Source organism: Trichoplax adhaerens, genomic scaffold, assembly GCF_000150275.1.
Source record: "Trichoplax adhaerens TRIADscaffold_3 genomic scaffold, whole genome shotgun sequence".
NCBI lineage: Eukaryota > Metazoa > Placozoa > Uniplacotomia > Trichoplacea > Trichoplacidae > Trichoplax > Trichoplax adhaerens.
This window is the reverse complement of record NW_002060945.1, coordinates 870,020-891,839: the sequence shown is the minus strand read 5'-3', so window position 1 is coordinate 891,839 and position 21,820 is coordinate 870,020. Positions and strand designations below refer to the sequence as shown.

The 21,820-nt window shown below is 31.6% G+C and overlaps 1 protein-coding gene across 1 annotated transcript; it reads left to right on the top strand.

Moving 5' to 3' along the window:
• Positions 1 to 18,947: 18,947 nt before the first annotated feature.
• TRIADDRAFT_22806 (uncharacterized protein) lies at positions 18,948 to 19,457 on the top strand (the record flags this gene model as incomplete). The annotated part of the gene is made up of 1 exon (XM_002110772.1): positions 18,948 to 19,457. A coding segment is annotated over one exon (510 nt), but the record flags the coding sequence as incomplete, so codon positions are not given.
• Between the last annotated feature and the right edge of the window lie 2,363 nt (positions 19,458 to 21,820).

The following is a 21,820-nucleotide window of genomic DNA, read 5'->3' as shown; positions in this document are numbered from 1 at the left end:
CAGTCGAGGATTTGACGGGCTTTAAAACTGGTATAGAAGCTAATTACACTTGTTGTACACACCGAATTTCGTTTTAATAAACAAAAGAATGAAGTAAGGCAATGAATCTGATAATTTTCAATAATATTTTAAAATCCTTAATACTCTTAATCGAATAAGCACATAAAATACATTGGTCTAAAGTTCCTTAGTGATACCTCAATATGACATACAATTCTTAAATTCAATTATTTTGTAATATGTACATATTTTACCTTTATATAATAAGTATACGTATCAAAGCTTACTGTTTAAAACATTTTAGAGATAATTTGAACCTAATTTAGATTATTAAATTCAGTTCCTAGAACTAGAGCATTTTTGTTTTTATTTTTAATGCAATAAAGTTGTATAGAATTTGCCCTCAGGGTGATCTAGGAACGACTTAAATATCACAATTGGAGATAATTAAATCCAATTCCTAGGAATGGGTGAATATTTTAAAATTTAATCTAATGAGTATGTGGGACTTGCTCTTCTGAGATTCTAAAAATAGTATAAGCGTCATATATACAATTATCGTATAAAGTTTTATCCTTGGAAGTTGGAATAAGCGAAAGAACTTTTACTGCTAATCTAAAACATAAAGGCCAGGCTTTTACAAGATAATATTATAATCTAAAGAAAGGATCAAATATCATAAACGGAGGATATTTAATTTTTAAGTTCAAAATATAGTCAAGTATTTCAACTGTAATCTAATAATCGTATAAAATTTGTGAATTCAGGATACCCTGGAAAGGATTGAAGCGTCATAAATAGATTATACCCATATTCAATCTTTAGAATAGGCCAATCTTTTGATATAATATCGGTACAGTTTATTAGAATTAATTTAAGTGGGTATCCTAGTAATTAATTACAGTGGGCGTTACAGATAAACCTTCAATACGTGAAAATAAATACTAAAAGTTTTTTCCATGACTCATCGTTAAAATAGAAATTGCGCCCTATTCTTCTTATTGATGATGCAATATTGTATATTAATGTTTGTGTATTCTTTTTTTGGCTATAGATCTAAGATTATAACCGTTGTTCGAATGCAGTTAAATAAGTCATTCAATAAATAAATAAGAATATGTCAAGATAATTTTTTAAGTAATCAATCAATCATAGTTTGATATAAAACTAATATACATCAAGCAATGATCCGAAGTGTGATATTGATAAATAAGGCGATTTTCAATTAATATGTGTACACTATAAGTGTATCAAGCTGATAACTTGAGCATGCATAGCTTTTACGCGTGTATCCTAATCAAATTACTCAAAATCTCCTTAGGATGCTGAATGTTTAATACCTTAATTTAATTGAATAGTAAATTTAGACATTCTCATATCTGAGTAATGACGTAATATGGCGCTATTGAATATTTTATGAAACGTATTTGCTGAACTTAAAAGTTTCGATCTTTTTATGTCTATATAAAGTAATTTAAATAAAGACTAAAAGCTGTTTATGCTGTCAATGCAATTAAATATAAGCAATTACTAAGTCTTACTTGATCATTGACTGATACTTAATCTGTTATTTCTCATATCAAATGAAAAGAATTGATACTGTAAACTTCAAGCATTTACAATAGCGCATGCCATTCACAGTTGGATTGACGTATAATTACATAAATTTCATTAAGATAGTTCTAACTTAATCACTTATGTACGTTGTTTACTGCAACTAATATATTTGCTTTTAATGATAGCTGCTGTTATTTCTCTTGCAGTTGTAAATAGTATCTGTACAGCACATTATTATTTCAAAGAGCTTCACTTTTCTGTACCAGTACTAATTCTTAAATCAAGTCAAAATTTATTGTACAAGATCTAGTACAAGTTTATTCAATTTTTAAATAAGTCAATACAACAATTGGATGATAACAATTAAGTTGTATCTACTCGTATTAGAGGATAGTAACTATAAATATTTCAAAAGTTATAGAACGAATGTGGATATAGTTCTACTTATACCATAGAACAGCATTTATTCTGAACAACTGATCCATTTACTACAGAATTGTATTTAAATTAGCTAAATTATATTCAGTAAATTTAGTTCAAAATTCAGCAAATACACATTCGCAGCAAGTCATACAATATTCAAATATCATTTTATTGCACTTTATCAGTATTTTGTTATTAAATGGAGTTATATATGGCATAGATTTATTTAGTTTCTTACTGTGGAAATGATTTAAATCAAAAGAATCCCAATTTGAGTTATATTGATCAAATTAAGGCTACTTTCGTGTCGAAATTTTAACTCTATAACTGTTTAAAAACTATAGGATTAACTCAGGTACAATCTCTTTCTATATATTACATAATAATAACAGAAAATCTTGTTAATATGCTATCCAGCTAGCGTACATTAATGCGAATACAGTGCCATTTGCTGCACATTACATTGTACTACATCACACCACAGTATATTATACAGCCATACTATACTGAATACTGACCTTCAAAGCCGAGTTAGAATTCCCTAGTAGCATTTACGAAGCGTTTTTTACATGTTCTATTAAATAATGAGACCCTACAATAGGGCAGTGTTGCAATAAGCTCTTTGTAACAAAAAGGACCACTAGATCCAAAATTGTCGTACTCTCTGAACCACACTTGGAACAGTATCGATAAGAAACAACTCAACTAGCCAGTTCTTCGCTAGGGCCGATCTAGTAGAATTCCTTATCAACTCATGATCTACATGTAATTTTATTATTAATGCATACAAGCTTTATATACATTTTCTTGCACTAACACGAATATCGTACATAACGCGATACAGCTATGTGTGGTTGGCCAAGGTCAATCGGAGTCTGACAACAGCATGAAGATTGAAAATGAGGCTTCGATAATCATAATATTATTCTGATACAAATTCAGAAACTATAGCAAAGTTTATAAGAGAACCTGCATGCATAATAATTTTATCGTAAACAATAACTCAAGAATTAAGCACACTTCATGCACTTTTCCAGATATACAACGTTGCAATAAACTGCATCTAAACACCTATCATAATAAATTCAATATCTTACTATAGCACTGAATGTTTCATAAAAAAATTAGTTACAGTGAATAATTTACGCTGTGACAGGCAGTGTCACAAAATAGCTTTCGTGATCGGACCTAAACTAGTCTATCTACCCTACTTAATCTCCGACTAACTTCGGGATGTTCCTATGAGGGAACTAACCCATTCCAATATTAAAGAATTGAGTCAAATGATAGGAATTTAGGTTGATTGAATTTTATTCACTACTAGCTATTGTATATTGCATCCATATTTTTAATCATACCATATGAGTGTATCTTTATCGGACTATTCTGCGAAGGAAATATATTACTAGGAGACCTAATAATGCTGTGTAGCTACTATATACTTTACTATTTCTCTCTTTTAAGCAAATCTCAATTTATGAAAATACCCTTGGGAAGAGCTTTTAATATTAAAAAGGCTTTTCAAGGTATATAAATATTAATAAAAACAATGATAAATTTCTTAGAAGCAGTTACATTTCGCTGTCATTAATTAATAAAATTGCTAAACAATTAACCTTTTTTTAATAGATTTTGCGGAAAGAGTTACTATAGCACGATACCTAAATTGCTTTTCTTCAAAACTTTATCTACATTTTGAATTAAGGTTTTTTGTCACAAATAGTTGTATCAGATAGATGATTAAAAGTAAGTGTTATGAAGAAAACATATTCCAGAGTAGTGGAGAATCATGTAGTGCAAAAGAAATTTACAACTATATTAAGCAGCTATTGTAAGATATTATTGTACTGAAAGACTTTTTTGAATTTAAATATCAATATGGATATAGCTTCAAGAGATGATTGATTAGTCGATGTGAAAGCATCATGTAATACAGTGATCGATGTTCCTGATTTTAAAATGATAATTAATCAGAACTGACGTAGAAAGTTACGCCTGATATGAAAGCAATAGTGCTAAAAGAGAGTTATTTAGAGATTTATGATACTATAAAACTATCTGAATTAAATTATCATGGTCGTTGCCAAGAATAATCGATATCAATTGCAATGAGGTATCATTAGGTTGAAATTATCAATGCGTGAAATTAATAATTAATTTATGAATTTCTTATAAAGTTATCATGGTAAATATGATAAAAAATGAAACAAATTTGTGACTCGCTATCAGCCTTCGTTTGTAACGATAAATAATTACTTTCTGCCCGAAAATCACTACCAAATTATTCAAGCTGGTTACAGTTTAAACAATTTTTATATAATCTTCATTTACCAGCAACTGAGGTGTTATTGTAAATTACCAAAAAGTAAATTGATTCATTAAAGTTTTCGAATTCTCTGGCTCTTATCTTTTTCTGAAATACTATTTGACATAGGCGTATTGAACAGCAGTTATAATTAAAGATTGATTGTAATTTACTGGAATGAATATAATCTAATTATGTATGATACCTGTGATTATAACCTAGCAAGTAATAATTTAATTTTAGGTTTTCTAGAATATATTAAATTGCACTAAAAGGAAGAAAGAATAGCAAGTATTGTCAACCTTATAAAGTAACCCGCTCCAGGTTGATACCAAAAAATAATATTATGTAGTAATATTATCCTCTGATGTCATCTAATTGTATCTGTTAGTGGTATAATTTAGTATCAATTTATGAAGGAAAGGTAGACCTGATATAGATTTCATTATATAAAACAAAGTTATATATGTCTTAAATTATTCCCATAGGAGATGTAGAATTGTAGATGATCTGCTGTACCGTACATATAATTTACTTTCATCGATCACAAACTCAAAGAACGTATGTCTCTACATCAAATATATACGCTATCAATTTACTAAGCAAGTAACTTTCGCATCTTTACTACTAGATTAAAACTGCATCACTGGGCTATTTTCTGTTCATTTTAATATTACATATTTACTAGTAGAAATTATTAAACAGCATATTTGATAGATTCGCATACGCACATCTCGCATCCTTACACAATTATACAGGTTGGATTCATACAAAATTGTAGAGGCTGATCAGCGGTTATAAACAAATAATATAGCAGTCACCAATATAGTTATCATAATTATAGACATCATCTCTTCGCTATATATGTTTACACTATTTGGTATTTCTAGTAATATTTTTAATTAGACTTTTAAATATTTCTAAGTATATGTGGGTATGTTGGATAAAGTGTATTCAAAATATTGTAGCAAGAACTGCTATTTCTTGTAAATGTTCACTTTATTACATAAAATTGGTTCGTCTAACAGCACCAAGAGCTAATTGCTTTCAATCATTTATGTACGATTTATATATGACTGGTTACAGGATTATGCACAATTTTACAATCCAACGAATAACTTGACCTGTATTCGTACAATCTTTCAAACTTTAATCTTAAGCTAATTCTTTGGGCTGTACGGCAGTATGAAACCTTTTCGTATACGTCGAAGGTAGTCATTGTTGTTATAGTTCAAGTTAGATTATATCATAACGAAAAAGCTACCTTGATTGGAAAAAACAATGCATTTAATTTGCTTAAATTACATTATTGATAGCCTTCAACCTTAGAAACTTTCTAAAATATTACTAACATTAGATGGTTTTAAATAAGCGCAACACTAACTCTACTGACTAGAAATAGAGTATTTGAAATACGTCAATTGCTCGATCTATAACCAGATTATCAATAGTATTATAATTTTAATGATCTATATTAATTATACTATCAATTAAGCTAAATATAACGTTATTTATTTAAAATTTCATTCCTATCCCTCAAATTACTTTATTGAGAAATACGGAATATATAAGAATGATGTTATCATAATATCACAATATGCTTGACGAATAGATATTTATTTGCATGCCTATTTAATTCATATAGTTTACTAAATATGTAAATGCTTCATCGTCGTTCAGTCGAAATGTACAGTTCTAAATCTTATGCTTTACGAAAATTCTTTAATTAATATCTTTACTGCTAGCATTATTATTCAAGTTGATTGACTAATTTTTCCCAACTGGATATCGATGGTTTATTATATTATTTATCCTTTATCATTTATTGTTTCTTTTTTGAATATTTTTAGCTTTTTCAGTACCAATTCAGCATACAAATTTAAAGTAAAAACTACTTACATTGAAGATAATACGTATAGCTTACTTAACATATAATAATAGAAAATGAATATAGTTAGTACTATTACATTGTGACTGCACATACAGTAGTTAATACTAAAACTACTAATTCTCAAATGACCCTTTTGGTGTCTAACTGTAATTATAAATCTATTATTATGTCAAATATATATTATAAACTATCATCTATTATTGTGGTTACGTTTTTATGTTTAGAATATTCGTTTAAGTAATGAGATTTTACCCAAGTTTGTATAGAATTTACTGATAATGTATTATAACAATAACTTTAAAAAATATAATACTATAACTTTATCATAAGGTTTGTTCGCTAGACTATTTTTGTTTTTCCCGGTTATGATTATCCGTTGTTGTTATCTATTTGAGAAGCAGATTTCATTTATTACTATAACATTAATACTGATAATGAAACTATAGCAGAAGTGAACAAATAGTTTAAATGACAACAAAACCGAAATTACCACCAACATTGAAATATTAATGATAACACTCTTCCTAATACATGCGTTCTTAATTACATAATTTTAAAAATATTATTATTACAAAGTCATATTAACGTAGCTTTTATTAATCGACTTGATTTACTGCAATTGAAAATACTAGTTCCGTTGTTCTATTGCTCTGATGATTTTAGTAATGATGTTATCAAATTTCCTAGAATTTACATATATATTTATATGTTTACAATTTATAGTAATTTATTCTTTATTACATTTATTCCAATTTGAATAATTTGTAATATCATTGACTAATCATAGCTTTTCGCATGCTCACTTGCTCGAACTGCATTATTTACGGTTATATTTTTCGATATGACTGCTTCTACGTTTGTTAGCATTTCTTTTTAGATTGACTTAATAAAGGCATGATGAAATTTTATCCTTATTTCATTAAAAATTCAGTATGTATTTCAACATCAATCATTTTTGTCAGGTTATTAGAAATCATTATATTATTGTATACAAGTAAATAATATTATTTGTTAGTTACAATAGGGATGATCATTGAGTGAGGTGCAATTAAATTTTTCATATCATATAGATGAAATATAAAACTTAAAATTTTAGATATTATTAGTGATCAGTGATCGCCGTTGAAAATGAGATCGCTTCTGCAACAGCATAACGCTAACTCTAATCTTTTACATCAACTTTAACCAGTCAAAATAGTTTTATATATATTCTGAATTTGTCTTCTGGACCATTATTTCCCTGGTTTGGCAGTCGATTATTGGAATAACACTTTAATTCTTGATATTAGAAATCATCTATTATTATGATCGATTATTGAAATATCTACCGTACTGCGGCATCAGTGATACTGATGGTTATTTCCAATTTTCCACCTCTAATCTTATTTTTATTATTTTATTCCTAATATTCTATGGTCTAAATCGCGATGTCAAAGGATTCCATTTTTATTTTTTTAGACGATTTGGGTGATAATAAATTGGATTAATGGTACGACTTGATCAATAATATTTTTTGTTATTTACCTGAACCAGCTAATAGTAAAAAGCGATTACAATTCAATTTAATTCAATTAGTTCGATTTATTGCGATGACCTTATGTAATAAAGTTGTTTACCTATTGTCTCTGCATGACAATATCGTAATTCTATAAGATGTGAGAAGAGGCGAGAAGAAGTAAGTTATAGGAGTGAATCTGAGTATGAGAGAAGGGGATGGAGAGAAGGAGGAGGAGGCAACGAGTAGGAGGGGGTAAAGAATAGAAGGGAAAAGGCCTTATGTTCTTAGATAAACAAATAGTCTTCCAAATTAGAAAGTATACTAGTTCAATATGATGAAGACTTGATTAACAGAGGCAAGGAGAGAACGAAAAAAAGAAAAGATGATTCATGATGATATGCAAATTTATGCCTCACTATACTAGTATTAGAATTAAGATAAATCAACTTTTAGAAATGGCGGATACTGTAAGATCTACGACGCTGCCACGTTGAGTAATTCGTAAGCTTGTTGAGATTAAATAAAAAATAAATGTAATGTGTGCATTTACGTCAAATTGATAATTTAATCGAATCTATCATTTTAAAAATTTTTGGTCTACACATATTTATTCCACTTTGGTTAATGTAATTATTTAGAAATGAATACTAGGCGGTCTAATTCAAGTTTTGTTGAAAGAAGACGATTGATCAAGTTAATAATAGGAGTTAATTAATCATTGCACGTCTGTATACTCATGGAATAATTGATTGTCTTCAACTGTCTCATACTTGTATACATAATGATATGCACTATATCAATAAAGACAGAAAGAGAAGAAAAAAACATGCCGACATAACTAAATAAACTTGCCAATAAGACAACAAGACAGGCCTCACTAATATTAACCTATCAAATTGTCAATAATCCTAATTACAATCATTCAATGATGCAGTGTTGAATGATAACAGTTTCTAGAATCCCAGCAATTTAGATTCCTTTCCATCATTGGTAATATTACCCCACATTAAGTTACTACCGTTACAATACTTATATGAAAATTGATGTGATTAGTAAATTGTTGACTGCTATTTAATTACAGCTGGCAATAACTTAATCATCATATTGAATATTATTTAAACATTTTGATTCACTTAATTAAAGAATCTTGGTTATTCATGGCTACAAATATTAATGAGCAATGTAGCTATGCAATCTCTAATTAATTTAGTAGTAGATTGGATTACCGATATCTAACATATTTCTCCTTTTTTAATACTGTTCCAATCGACTCAATAACTTGATTATCAATTTTTATGTTACTATTGATCTATCTATTTATAGGTAATATTAGATTATGTTCTTTCTTATCATTCATAGTGGAATAATATCTATTTTCGTCATGTAATAAGAATCCTATTTAGCAAATACAGATGATTAAGAGATGATAGATATTATTACTAATATATTTACACTAATAATGGTGTTATGAATGCTACCTGATATTAATTGCAATGTGTCATACTTTATTGAATAAAAACAGAGGTGATTTGATAGTTCATTATAGTTATTAGCTTCATCTATTGATTGCTATTCTACAGGACTGCATATAGCCTTAGCCTGTATGAATATAACCATCTGCAGTGCAGAAGATGTCCGCTTGTTTGTTAAGTAATCATTCGCAGCGGGATAGATGAGTATTTTTAGGATTTTAAAACAAGAGAAGGACACCTTATTATTAACAAGCAACTGAGTAAAAAAATAGTATCAACTTAGCTTAGTTATTTTGAATGAGAATAGTAATGATATTAACTTATCAGAGTCTGATTTTATCGTCTTGAATACTTTAAAGGAAATAAACCACAATGAATGGTGATTGGATATATTGCCAATCCAATATATGTTAACTCATATGTTGCTATTGAATGGGTAAGGAAATAAATAATATAATCTGATTTCATAATGTAGGAGAAAAAGGAAAATAATAAATTTGAATCAATAACTGATTGATGTTGGTCAAATTATATATCATCTGCTGAAAATGACCGTAAAATAGGATAGGATGGAAAATAACGTTAAAGAATGAGATTGATAGTTTTATTCGAAAACTATATCTAGATTTTGCTGTTAATAACAACAACAATAAAGCTGTTGTGTAGGTTGGTTTTTGTTCCCATCCATTAAAAGTAATCAATAATCAACTGATTGACACCTTGTCAAATCAGTCGATGGATCATGCCGTCCTTCATGCTTTAATGGGGAAAAGTGTAATTAATGGTATATAGTGTACAGTCATCGATGATAGATCTACACATCAAGATAATGTCGTTAAAGATATGATGTACCGCGATCGATTCTACCGGTCACGCCAGGATATTGCTCAATTATCATCATTTAGATATTACTTTTTAATTTCTACCTGTAGACATTCTTAACAGTTAATGATGATATTCATATTCTTTCTATTACTCATCATTGTATTTATAGAGCATTGTCTTTTAACTTCTAATGATGTTGATTGTCGTCTTTTTTGATCAACTCCCTTTCTTTCCTTCTACTTGTACTATTAACGGAAGAATACTATGCAGTACTAAAATCATCTTTTACATTTTGTGTACATATTTTATCCATATCGTGGTCATTATCAAATAATAATACGTAATATCCACGAATATTAATAACGGAATCATATACGTTATATGCAATCAATTTTGACTTTTAATAAACTTGACAGTTTGTTTGTTTGATATTAAAGACGAAATTAGATTGATTACTGTGGTAGCGAAAATAGGTTAAATATTAAGATAAGATACATATGTATTTCTAAAATGAATTTTAATAATACTGAATAAACTCACTGATGCATTTTAAAGCTAAATTCCTTTCATATCACGATTGTGGAAAGTATAACCTAATCGATCATTCAATGATATACAGCCAAATTTAATTATCAGTCCTATTTTATGTCCATGACCTTTCGAATTAAGATTAATCTTATCGATAAGTCATTGCTATGGAGGAATGTATAGGGATGTCAAATAGACTTTGACGATTATAATTTTATACAATAGTAATTTTAAAACAAAAACAAGAAAAAACAAATCTAGAAGTTTGTTGATAATGGTAGCGATTTTTTTCTGGGTTTGGTGGTAGTATTGACGCGATGATAATCAAATAGTATTTGAATATACATGCACTTACAGTCTATTTTTATTAATTCATGAAGTAGAGTTGACAAAATAATTAGCATAAGAATCATAGTCGAAGATGCAAGAATGGTTTGATAACAATAAAATTCTTGATACGCTGTCTATGGGTGTTGATGAAATTGTCCTGGCTTTACAATAATCAATAAATAGCTACAGTTAGTTACGACTGGAACGATTTCAACAGTATTTTGTCGCCTTCAAGTCAATACAATAATTGAACTAAGAGTTGCATTTATATTCTCTTTCTTTTTGTTTTTTTCTCAGCTCTAATTCAACAAAGTCGCAGTGGGAGGGCTAAAGTAGAAAGTTGATGGATCAACTTGCCCATTTATTTAAACATTATTCTCCTCCTCTTCTAACTATTGTTACAATTTTTTATTATCTGCAATCGTTTTATAGCAAGAATGATGGATTCTAGAACATAATATAAATATCAACCAATCTATGCATGATGTATCGAATAGAAACGAAGGATATAATTAGAGTGCATCGTAGATACTGTACTATAGGTCAGGTAAGCTCGTCATTGATTCAATTCCTTTCTTTCCACTCTATTATTTGTTGGTCGTGGCATGATGCCATTCACATGCTGTGGGGGTAGATAATTACCTGCTAGCTTCGACGTTTGAATTTCTCTTGTCTAGAGGGAATAAATTGGCTTGATATGTATGACAAAAAAGGCTACATTGTTTGTAAGATGTTAGTCACGGGTAAATGTATAAGCCTCATGTAGTTGTTGCTGTGGATTAAAAATACTCTCCAACTTATGATATTATTTTTTGAATGAGCTATTTTTGTAACTAGAGGACCCTAACTTTAATGACGTAGCATTGCGTATGCATTTGTGTTTATACCTACATCTCTCTCACACACTACATAGATGATTATATTTTTATTAACTTCTAAAACGAATTCTTCTAGTCGATGAGGCTGCTGTTAAAGCAGATTAGATGAATGGGCGTGATATTACCCTTATGAATAGAATAAGGTGAGAAATGTATTTTAAGCAGAGAAATATAAAACCTGAGTCAACAGAGAGCTACCTTAAGTCACTGAAGATTAAATGAGTAACCATCCCTGCATGTAAATGACGGTGGCATAAGACAAGCGATATTCAAAGCCAGTGATGAAATCAAATAGAGCTTCAATTAAATAAAACCAACACCGACGTAATTATCATCAATAGCTCAGTAACGATTATTCTTTTTACGGTATATTATTATATCGTAAATCCATAACTTATTGGAAGATGTTGCCAACAGCATGAATTAATGGGTAACGCCAGCTTCAAAACATTATCGTTCTTAGCTACTCATGGTTCGATGATGCCATTGACTCTAACAATCATTTTGAGGAAAGCAGTTGAGTTATGCAGTCATGGAAATTGTTAATATTGTCGCCATAGCTAATCAACTAGCTAACATAATTAGCTAGAGCTGTAGAACGCAGTACTAGGAAATATGACTGTAGGCACTTAAAAGGGTTACTAATATATATAGTAATTCAAAGAGTCAGATATGAAATCGTGTGAAATGAGAAAGCAAATGATCTCATTTCAGAAGTTGATCAAAATTTACGATGTTAATTATGCTTTATGATTTTTATTAGCTTGGAGTTTTCCATTTCATCAAGTCATGGAGAATGGAATAGTCCAAAATTGAGCTAGCCAGTGGTCCTTTCACTGCGATGGCTGTGGTGAAGGCAATTCTATTCATTCATACCAGTGTTTTCAGTACAGCATTAATTACTTAGTCAATTCTGGTGAAAGTACTGTACACTATAGTACTGTACATACAGTACTACAGTCTACAGTAAGCGCCGGTGCCTGATGTGAATATTGACAGATGATATTTTGTTTATAAAACAGTTTACCAATGAAAGCGGTAGATTCGTGTCCACGTGACTCAAGAGTTGAGAGTTGATGGATATGACTGTACTGTACTGTACAGTGTACAGTATTAAAACACGCCACAGTACGGTAGCCAACTAGAGTAGCAGGTTGAGTTTCTTGCGGATCAATCATCAATAATTAATTGACCCGTACAGGCGTACACGCACTTCTTTGCTACGAGCTACGAACGTGGTGAAAGCCCTTACCGATGTCCTTGACTAGGCTGATGCCTTGTAATACTTCTATTTTCACATTATCCGCACACCGAGAATCCCTGCTATTAACGTACAGTATTTTCATACAGTTTTAATTCTACTATATTACTCATAAATTAATCTGCAGTAGGCATACTGTATAAGAATAATAAATAAAGGCATTGACAGAGCACATGCTCCTCAAAATTTGTAGTCATAATTAATTAATCTTGACTACGCTACTGTGTACTCATAGCCTCTGACGGTCTGCCTACAGTAAGTGTTAAGGTGATAAAGTCATCAAAAAGAAGTCCAAAATGTTACTATCCAATATTATACTGTACTAATGCTAGTACTAGGGATACTGATGCTCTACTAATCACAAGCTATTTACACTTTGAAGTAGTCATGATAAGTGATGATAACTTGGAGCTGGGATCAGGAATCTTGCCAATTTACACCTGTCCTAACAGACAGTACAGTACGGAAAAAAAAGCAGTCATCAAGTACAGTACTGTACTGCAGTACTGGACAACTGGACTTTAGCAACAACCTACAGTTCATACTGTACTGTACAGTGTACAGTACTGTATCAGAGATCAAAAACAGAAAGATTGACCGACTGTACAGTGTACAGTGTACAGTGCAGACTGTACTGTACTGTACTGTACTGTACTGTACATCGTCAGTAATCGTCAGCCATACAGTACAGTACAGTACTGTACTGTAAAAAAATGGCACGGCAGTGTGGCTGGGGGCGGGCTATAACAAATCAATCACTTTAGTTACAATACTTCGCTGTAGACTGCAATTACTGCATTGTTATTATGGGTATTATTATTACCATTATTATTACTATTATTATTATTACCGTACATAGATGACGACTATTCATTGACTGTACTGTACTGTACTAAACTTGATGAACGAACAATGCTGGTACCGTGCGTACATGTGTGAGACTTCTATTGTATACCTTTCTCGTCTGAAGACGTGTTGCTGAGTGCGTACAAACGACTGTGTTTAATAACTGCAGTCGTGCAGTCTTACTTATTACGGCAAACGCTAAGTTAAAATTGACAGAAAAAGTCGTCGTTCGTATTTAGTGTTGTATTTTTTCAACTTGTAAGTTTACGTTCCTTTTTTTCTCCTGATTCCAAGTCAAACGAATAAACATTGGTTGTGGTAAGTACATTACGAAAAGTAAAGAAAATTAATGGAAGAGAAAATGCGTATTGATTCTTTTACTACCTTTAAAAATTTTCAAATAGACTTACTTTCACAAGAGCGTACGTAGTTTCATGGCATGGTGAAGTGCCATTATTTTTACTTGCTGTTGTCAGTGAACTTTACATTACCCTTCTTGGTATCTATGTTACCATTTTCGTTATGCTTGACTTTAGAGTGATGTAATTTCTGAGAAAGTAAGCCACATTTAGTCTGCCTTATTTTTCTTTCACAGTTGCTAAGAACAGTATACTGTACTGTTGATTTCCCCAAATAAAAATTGACAGTTCAATATTCTCTCGTCGTCGTTGGATGACTATAGTTAATTAAAAAAGCCAGTTGAATACTATGAGCATGTATACGGCCCACTACAATTCAGATAAGGAGTCAAGGCGAAAAATTTTCATAGTTAGCAGCAAAGTACTGCCCTTATTGCAAAGAAGAGAAAGTAATAAGCGGTTTTTACCTTGAGACTTACACTCAACTTGCCATGAAAGCATGATTCAACGCCACTAAAACGATCGGCTTGTCACTTCGACCTACGTACAGTTCAGTACTGTACGTACGCTACGGTAGTGTCAGTGTCAATACATGCTTTTGCAACACAGTCAGCGTACGCTTAATCAAAAGTGTTGGTTAAATTAGTAACGAATGAGATTATTGTAGATGTTAGGTATCGACTTTGTTCGTGCTCGTACATGGTGACATGGACTATGGTAGATTTTTTTTTCCATGTTTATTTTTGCTTCACTAATGTACTACTGCTCGGAAGCAGTTACTATTTCAATCATGATTGAAATAGACGCTATCATGGTCTAATAAATCTAAAACTTTATAAAATGAATAATTGGAACGATAGCGTGACTTGACGTTCTCTGTTTCAGAATTGGTCGCACGTTACCCATTTTACCGTCGTAGTTTTTCATATCTTACAATGTCATTTTTTATACTCAATATTACCTTGGATGTCTATTAAATCGCCCGCACAATCTATTTAAGGTGTGCAAGCGAAGAAGTTATAAAACTTTCTCTAACTCAAATTCAATACACCTTATATTAAATCAGGTATATTTCTTTTATATTTTAACAAATGGAACGATTCATTGAATCTAATTAATTATTGCTGTAATGCCCATTTTTTTTTACGTAACGTCTCCGTTTTCTTACCCGTATTCTTACGTATCACCAAGTATTGTTTCGATCCTTAAAATGTTTCTTCAATCGTTCAATCTATTACCATGGCTAAATTTAGGGGCCTTATTACCCTTATAACACGTGTCTAGTATGAGGTGTATATTATATTGTCAAAAAGTTACACTACATTTACAACTTCTTTAGCGGTTGTATCTCTTTCGTGATGTACCCTATGATGGTCCCGATCGCTCGCTAGCTTATTACTCAATAATCTGTGGAACAGTATAGTTGATGGATTGATAATAAGAACTGTATTTCTGCTGTGTGTAAACTTTCAACGTGTAAGATTGTAGTCTTAGGGTAGGATTTACCGTTAGCCTATTAGATGATGTAGATGTAAATGATTTATTTTTTAAATATTGTAAAATTGATCAATTCTTCACTTAACTTCTATATCGATACCACATCTGAATTAATTAAAAATCTAATTTGTTTAGTAATAGCATACTTACTTAAATAAAGACTTACCAAAGTTTATGGTCTTTTTTTCAGATCTTAAGTAAAATTTAAAGGCAATATTTAATTTGAAAAAGGTTGGATAGGATTGAAACAAAAATCCCCTACTATCTTTTAATATATTGTATTGGAGTCCAGAAATAGTTTTGACCTGTACTATCAAACAACTTGAAAAGTTGGACCATTACTATACTTGAAAATAATAATATCAATACTGTAGTCTCTCTTTTCCACTGTGCTATTTGACCGGGAAGAGAGTCACCAATTTCGGCGTTCGCAAACAGGTAATATTTTACTTATAAAAATTGCAAGATTTTCCTGTTCGAAGAAGGGGGCATAAAATAAGTTCAATTAACTCATTATTTCTATTATTCTTAGAGTCAAAAAGACGCTAGAGTAAACGAGAAACCTGAGATACACAGCATTCTGTGTTCTGTGAAATCTTAATAGCTAAACATCTTCTGTAGCAATCCATGCCCAGTTCGTTAGTTAATATAACCGACATGGAATCTAGGTTAGGTAACGGTTGCCTTCAGAATGGCAGTAATGTTGGAACCGCAAGTGGAAATAATGGGATAAATGATGAATCTATCTCGCTTGCGGTGGATCTAAGTATACTAGGTTTTAGTAGTGATGACGAATCGCCAAATGAGCCTAACTCTAAAACGCCTCCCCTCTCGGATATAAATGGTGGCAATGATCCTCGTAGTGTAAGGAGGTCCTGCAATACTACGGAATGTGTGCCTGTACCCAGTTCTGAACATGTTGCTGAAATTGTTGGTCGTCAAGGTAAGAATAGATTATAAAGTATGAAAGATATTTTTCCTGTGCACCTGACAGAACGAACATGCTAATGAATGGTATAAACTACTTAGTTGCGGAAATTGAAGGAATCGGTGTTTTCTGGGTATTTTTACTTCTCGTTACTGTACATGATGTTCAAACGATTATATAATTATACCACAGCATATTATCAGCAACTTTATTTCAGTTCACTCTTTGTCATTTCCCAAGACTCAAAATTCGGTTGTTGTAGTCTTATCAATGTACAGCACTGCAAATTAGCTTAATTAACTAATTGTAGCAGATGTAACTATTCTATACTGTAATATTTACGTGCCAGTGGATATCTTCCTCATATCATTTGAAGCCCTGCTTTCCTCAATTCCTTACTGTACGCGTATATACGAATTTTTCGTACGGGTACCTCAACAATGATATTATTACTGTAGCGTGTCATTTATGCTGCGTGTTTTGTAAAATGATGGTTCGATGCTTTTCTGCTTCAGTCATAACTCTAATACTTATCAGGACGAAGATTAGTAAAAAAAAATATATATATTTTCGATGTAGTAGTTCTTATTGAAAGTTTAAGTCGTTACACTTTAAATATTTGTTGTTGTTTGTGTGTTTGTAGTTTGTAAGGGGACTACTTGAAAAATGAAAGTTTGACGTTGTTATTCGTGTTCTGTCTGTTTACAGTACTAGAATCGCTACAACCATACTGTACAGCACAGTACAGTACAATTACTAGTATCCACGTTAGTAGTGGTAGAGATTGTACTGCCGTGAACTTTTCGCTTAGTACATTAATACAGTAGCGCAAGTACGGTCGTTTTCTCCTTTGCATGGATCAAGTCACTATGTGCGTCGTGCTGTCTATGGCCATGCTATGGTGTCTATACGATTTTACAGAACCGTCTGTACGGTACATTGAAGTAGTCAAGGAAAAAGCCAGTATGGTACAGTACACTACTGTACAGTAAATCAGTAATACTGTAACTAGCGATAACCGTAAGAAGGTACAGTACTGTACAGTCTGTGGTAAACAAAACATAGTCATGGTACTGTACGTAAAAATGCTGTCACAGCGTACAAGCACAAGTGTACAGTACAGTACATGGTTGCCAAGTGCGCACGTGTTATTTGTGTTCCAGTACTGTACCCCCATGGGTCCGTAACTAGATCAGACCGTGAAAACCTCGATCCATACGCTTCGCCGTACTAACTTTGACTGTACTGTACAGTACTATAATTTAAGAGTGTCGTACAGTATGCACTATGCACCGAGCGTGAATATTTTGTTTATAAGAGTTGATTATGATTTAAACTGTCAGAAATCGTTCGATCTCTGACAACTGCGATAAAATTGATGTCAAAGATCATCACTGTATATAATTTAAGTGACATTATGCAGTATGGGAGGCTGGGAGCTTTATTGTTCGCATTTAAAAATGATGCTTGAGTAACAGACGTGAAGCGCTTTCATGACATGTTTACCAGTTAAATATTTTTACTGTCGGTTTAAAACTGCTTCATAGTATCGAGTCCAAATTTCATACTGTAACTATTTATTTTGCTGTATGAAGTACTGTTGACTACTGAACTATGTACTGTAATAGGATACGTATGCTTACGGTTAAGCTCAACTATCTGTGGATGACACAAATTATATATCACCTTTGTTGATTTCCATATTGTGACATTTCTAGAACACACCATTATTAGCCATAATAAAATCATATATTGACATATTATGCCAACAGTACATCACGATATCGAACATATCCGTATACTGTACTGTACATTGTACAATGCCCTTCGACTGCTAACCTTATTTCATTAGATGCTTTCTTGCGATCGAGTTACAACAACCGTTCTCAATTTTTAGTTGATTAATTAATTGTGTTATAATATTCCAACATTGCATCATCGACCACTTAAAATTGGGGTGTTTACTCATTGGACAATAAACATTTATTTATTCACTATCTACTAGCTTAATTTGTTCCACATTTGAGAATACAGTAGTTTATGCTTACCGAAAATTTTACTATGTAGTACTGTACATAGTATTACTCGTACACTCTGCAGATAAAGTAACTACTTACTAACTGCAATATATTTGAAAAATAAAAAAGTAGAGATATTTTCAGTCTATAATATAATCGCACAATATAGATATTTATGTATGTATGACCTGACTTGGTATAGGAGTATCCTTGCTTACTACTAAGTCTATGACTCAAGAGTGTAAATTTTAAATACTTTTTAAGGTCCCATGATTGATTATTTTAGCTTCTAATACACCGTAATAATGTAATACGAATTATAATCTATTTAGGGTGCAAAATTAAGGCCTTACGTGCTAAAACAAATACATATATTAAAACTCCAGTTCGCGGAGAACAACCTGTATTTGTAGTCACTGGACGACGGGAAGATGTTGTAGCTGCCAAACGAGAGATTCAGTCCGCTGCTGAACACTTTTCGCAAATACGTGCAGCTCGTAAAGCTAATGCTGCAACTGGTAACGTAGTAACCAGTAGTATAGGAAACACAAGCCATGGACCTCCATCACCTAATGCTCCTGGCCATGTAACAATTAAAGTTCGTGTACCTTATCGTGTGGTTGGTTTAGTTGTTGGGCCAAAAGGTGCAACTATTAAGAGAATTCAACAACAAACTAATACTTACATTGTAACTCCATCAAGAGATAAAGAACCAATCTTTGAAGTAACTGGTTTACAAGATAACGTGGAAAGAGCAAGAGAAGAGATCGAAGGTCATATAGCTACAAGAACTGGAGGGACTGTTGACACTAACGGTGATGACTCTGATTATCAATCGAGTTCCGAATATCCTTCACAGACTGCGCTATTTCAGAGCAATTCATCACCTTTCCCCGGATTTGGAAGACCATCTGCTTCCAATACTGATACATTTTTCTTTTCTAGCGTTTCTAATGGTGGACCTAGCAACAAAGTTGGTTCAGATTACACCAATAATCACAACGCTTACAATTTTAATGATTCAGATCATGATCTAGGTATCGATTCACCAACGCCTACTCGATCACCACAGCTCCAATCACCGAATCTGTGGGGTAATGAAAAAGTAAGATATAACCGAATTGCAGCTAAACGCACGAGTAGTTTGAATGGACTTCCCAGTAGCAGCCATAATCCGAGGCGAAATCCACTGCAAGTTGATCCATTAGGCAATCCAGGAGCTACTGGTAATCAACATCAAAGTGCTAGGCGCCTACGAAGTGATCCTTTAACAAATCCTTTAACATCCACATCTCATCCTATCTATGAGAATTCGTTAAAAAGTAGTAGCGCTTCACAGAACGTACATATGCAACTTGCTCATACGCGCAGTCAACGCAGTTACAAAGAGTGCGCTGTTTGCAGAAAAAGTGAAATCAAAGCTGCTTTTGTACCCTGTGGTCATAACTTGTATTGTATGGACTGTGCATTGAAAGCTGTAGATGATGATGATCGTTGCCCTGCTTGTGCATCAAAAATTTCCCAAGTGCTTCACCTATTGTCTTAAGTCGATCAACATTTAATTATGGAAGGATATGGAACTGAAGTAGTCCAAAATAGTAAAAACTAGAGAGAGCAAGATCATGTTCTTTTTTATGTATGAACTTATTTTACTATAGTACGTATTTGTCAGTAGTTATGTAATCAATGGTCCGTTGGGTCAACACTTAATTGTTTGCACAATGATTAAAGAGTAGGAGTTTATCAAGAATATGGCTAACATTTTTTTTATCAAGTAGCCGACAACAGTCATGGAAAAGATCTACTAAGGATGAGAAAGATTATTTTTATCAGCAAAAGTAAGATAAATATTAATACAAATTTTGTAATTGAGATGCAGATCTATTATAAATTAAGAAGAGATCTTATTACTCAAAGTACGACGAAATAAGAATTATTGTATTGCGTCCTGAAGTGCCGAAGCAAGACAATTTTATATTTATGAATTGATGGTTTTAAAAAGTCATAGAGATATTGAAACATTTATGATCAAAGTATGCATCTGAAACGTCGTAATTCAAGATATATATATATATATATATATATGTGATATTATATCATGCTATTCACATTATGTTATCATATTATTGCTAATATGATATTAAATGGTCTGTAAAATCAAAGTGTAGACGTAGTCTTTGTCGATGAATGTGGTATTTTTTTGGAACTACTTGTATGTTAAATGTAACCTGAATGGTTTTATCACAGTTGGCTTTGATGCGTTATGTTCTTATTGGTATACCAGATTTAAATTGTATTCTACTAATTCTTGTTACACCATTATACTGCGCTATACTACTAGCAGAACATACGCTAATTTATAATTTGTCCTTGCGGTATACTGGGGAAGCGAAACCGCACATTGATTACAAATTCTATTATTCTTGGAAACCATCATGTCAAAACCTATCTCACAAGTTGCTGTACTTTTAAGTACAATCTCTTTATTGCTTTGCTTCGTAAAATTTGTGCGAATACTGGGCCGCTGCCTAAATGACACATTTTTTGATTCATCGTAGAAAAAATGTTTACAAGGTAATGCTCCTACTCTGATCTGTCAAATAATATGAATGAATTACATATAACGCATTATACTTTTTTTAATATCACTTTTTCATCATTTACATATTCAGTTTACTAATAAATCTCTATATTGTCTACTTCTATAAATTATATATAAATACATATAGATAGATAAATAGATAGACAAACGTTATATGTATCAATTAATCAATCATATTCTATCATCCATTAACATTTTATTAAAATAACTTACAGTAATATTATATGTTAAGGATAGATTTTTTGGATTAAAGAGGAGGTTGTAAAAATAATTCATAACAGAAGGTGTATGACCTTAATATGGATTGCTATTTTAGAATCTCTCACTGCTTTATTACAGATTATCTGTATTGTTTATCCATGCCGTTAATATGTTATTTTACCTGTTAGAGCTTTCAATTATATTATTTTGTTCCTTCTGTATAATTTCTTAGCGTTGGCCATGACGTTAGATTTGACTTTTATCGTTAATAATCATTTATATTTGGCAGATTATTATAAGAACAGTTTAATATTATTGCTGTTATCGTTATTATTATTATTGATATAATTATTATTATCCACATTAATATTATGTTATTAAAACCACCATTACTATTATTA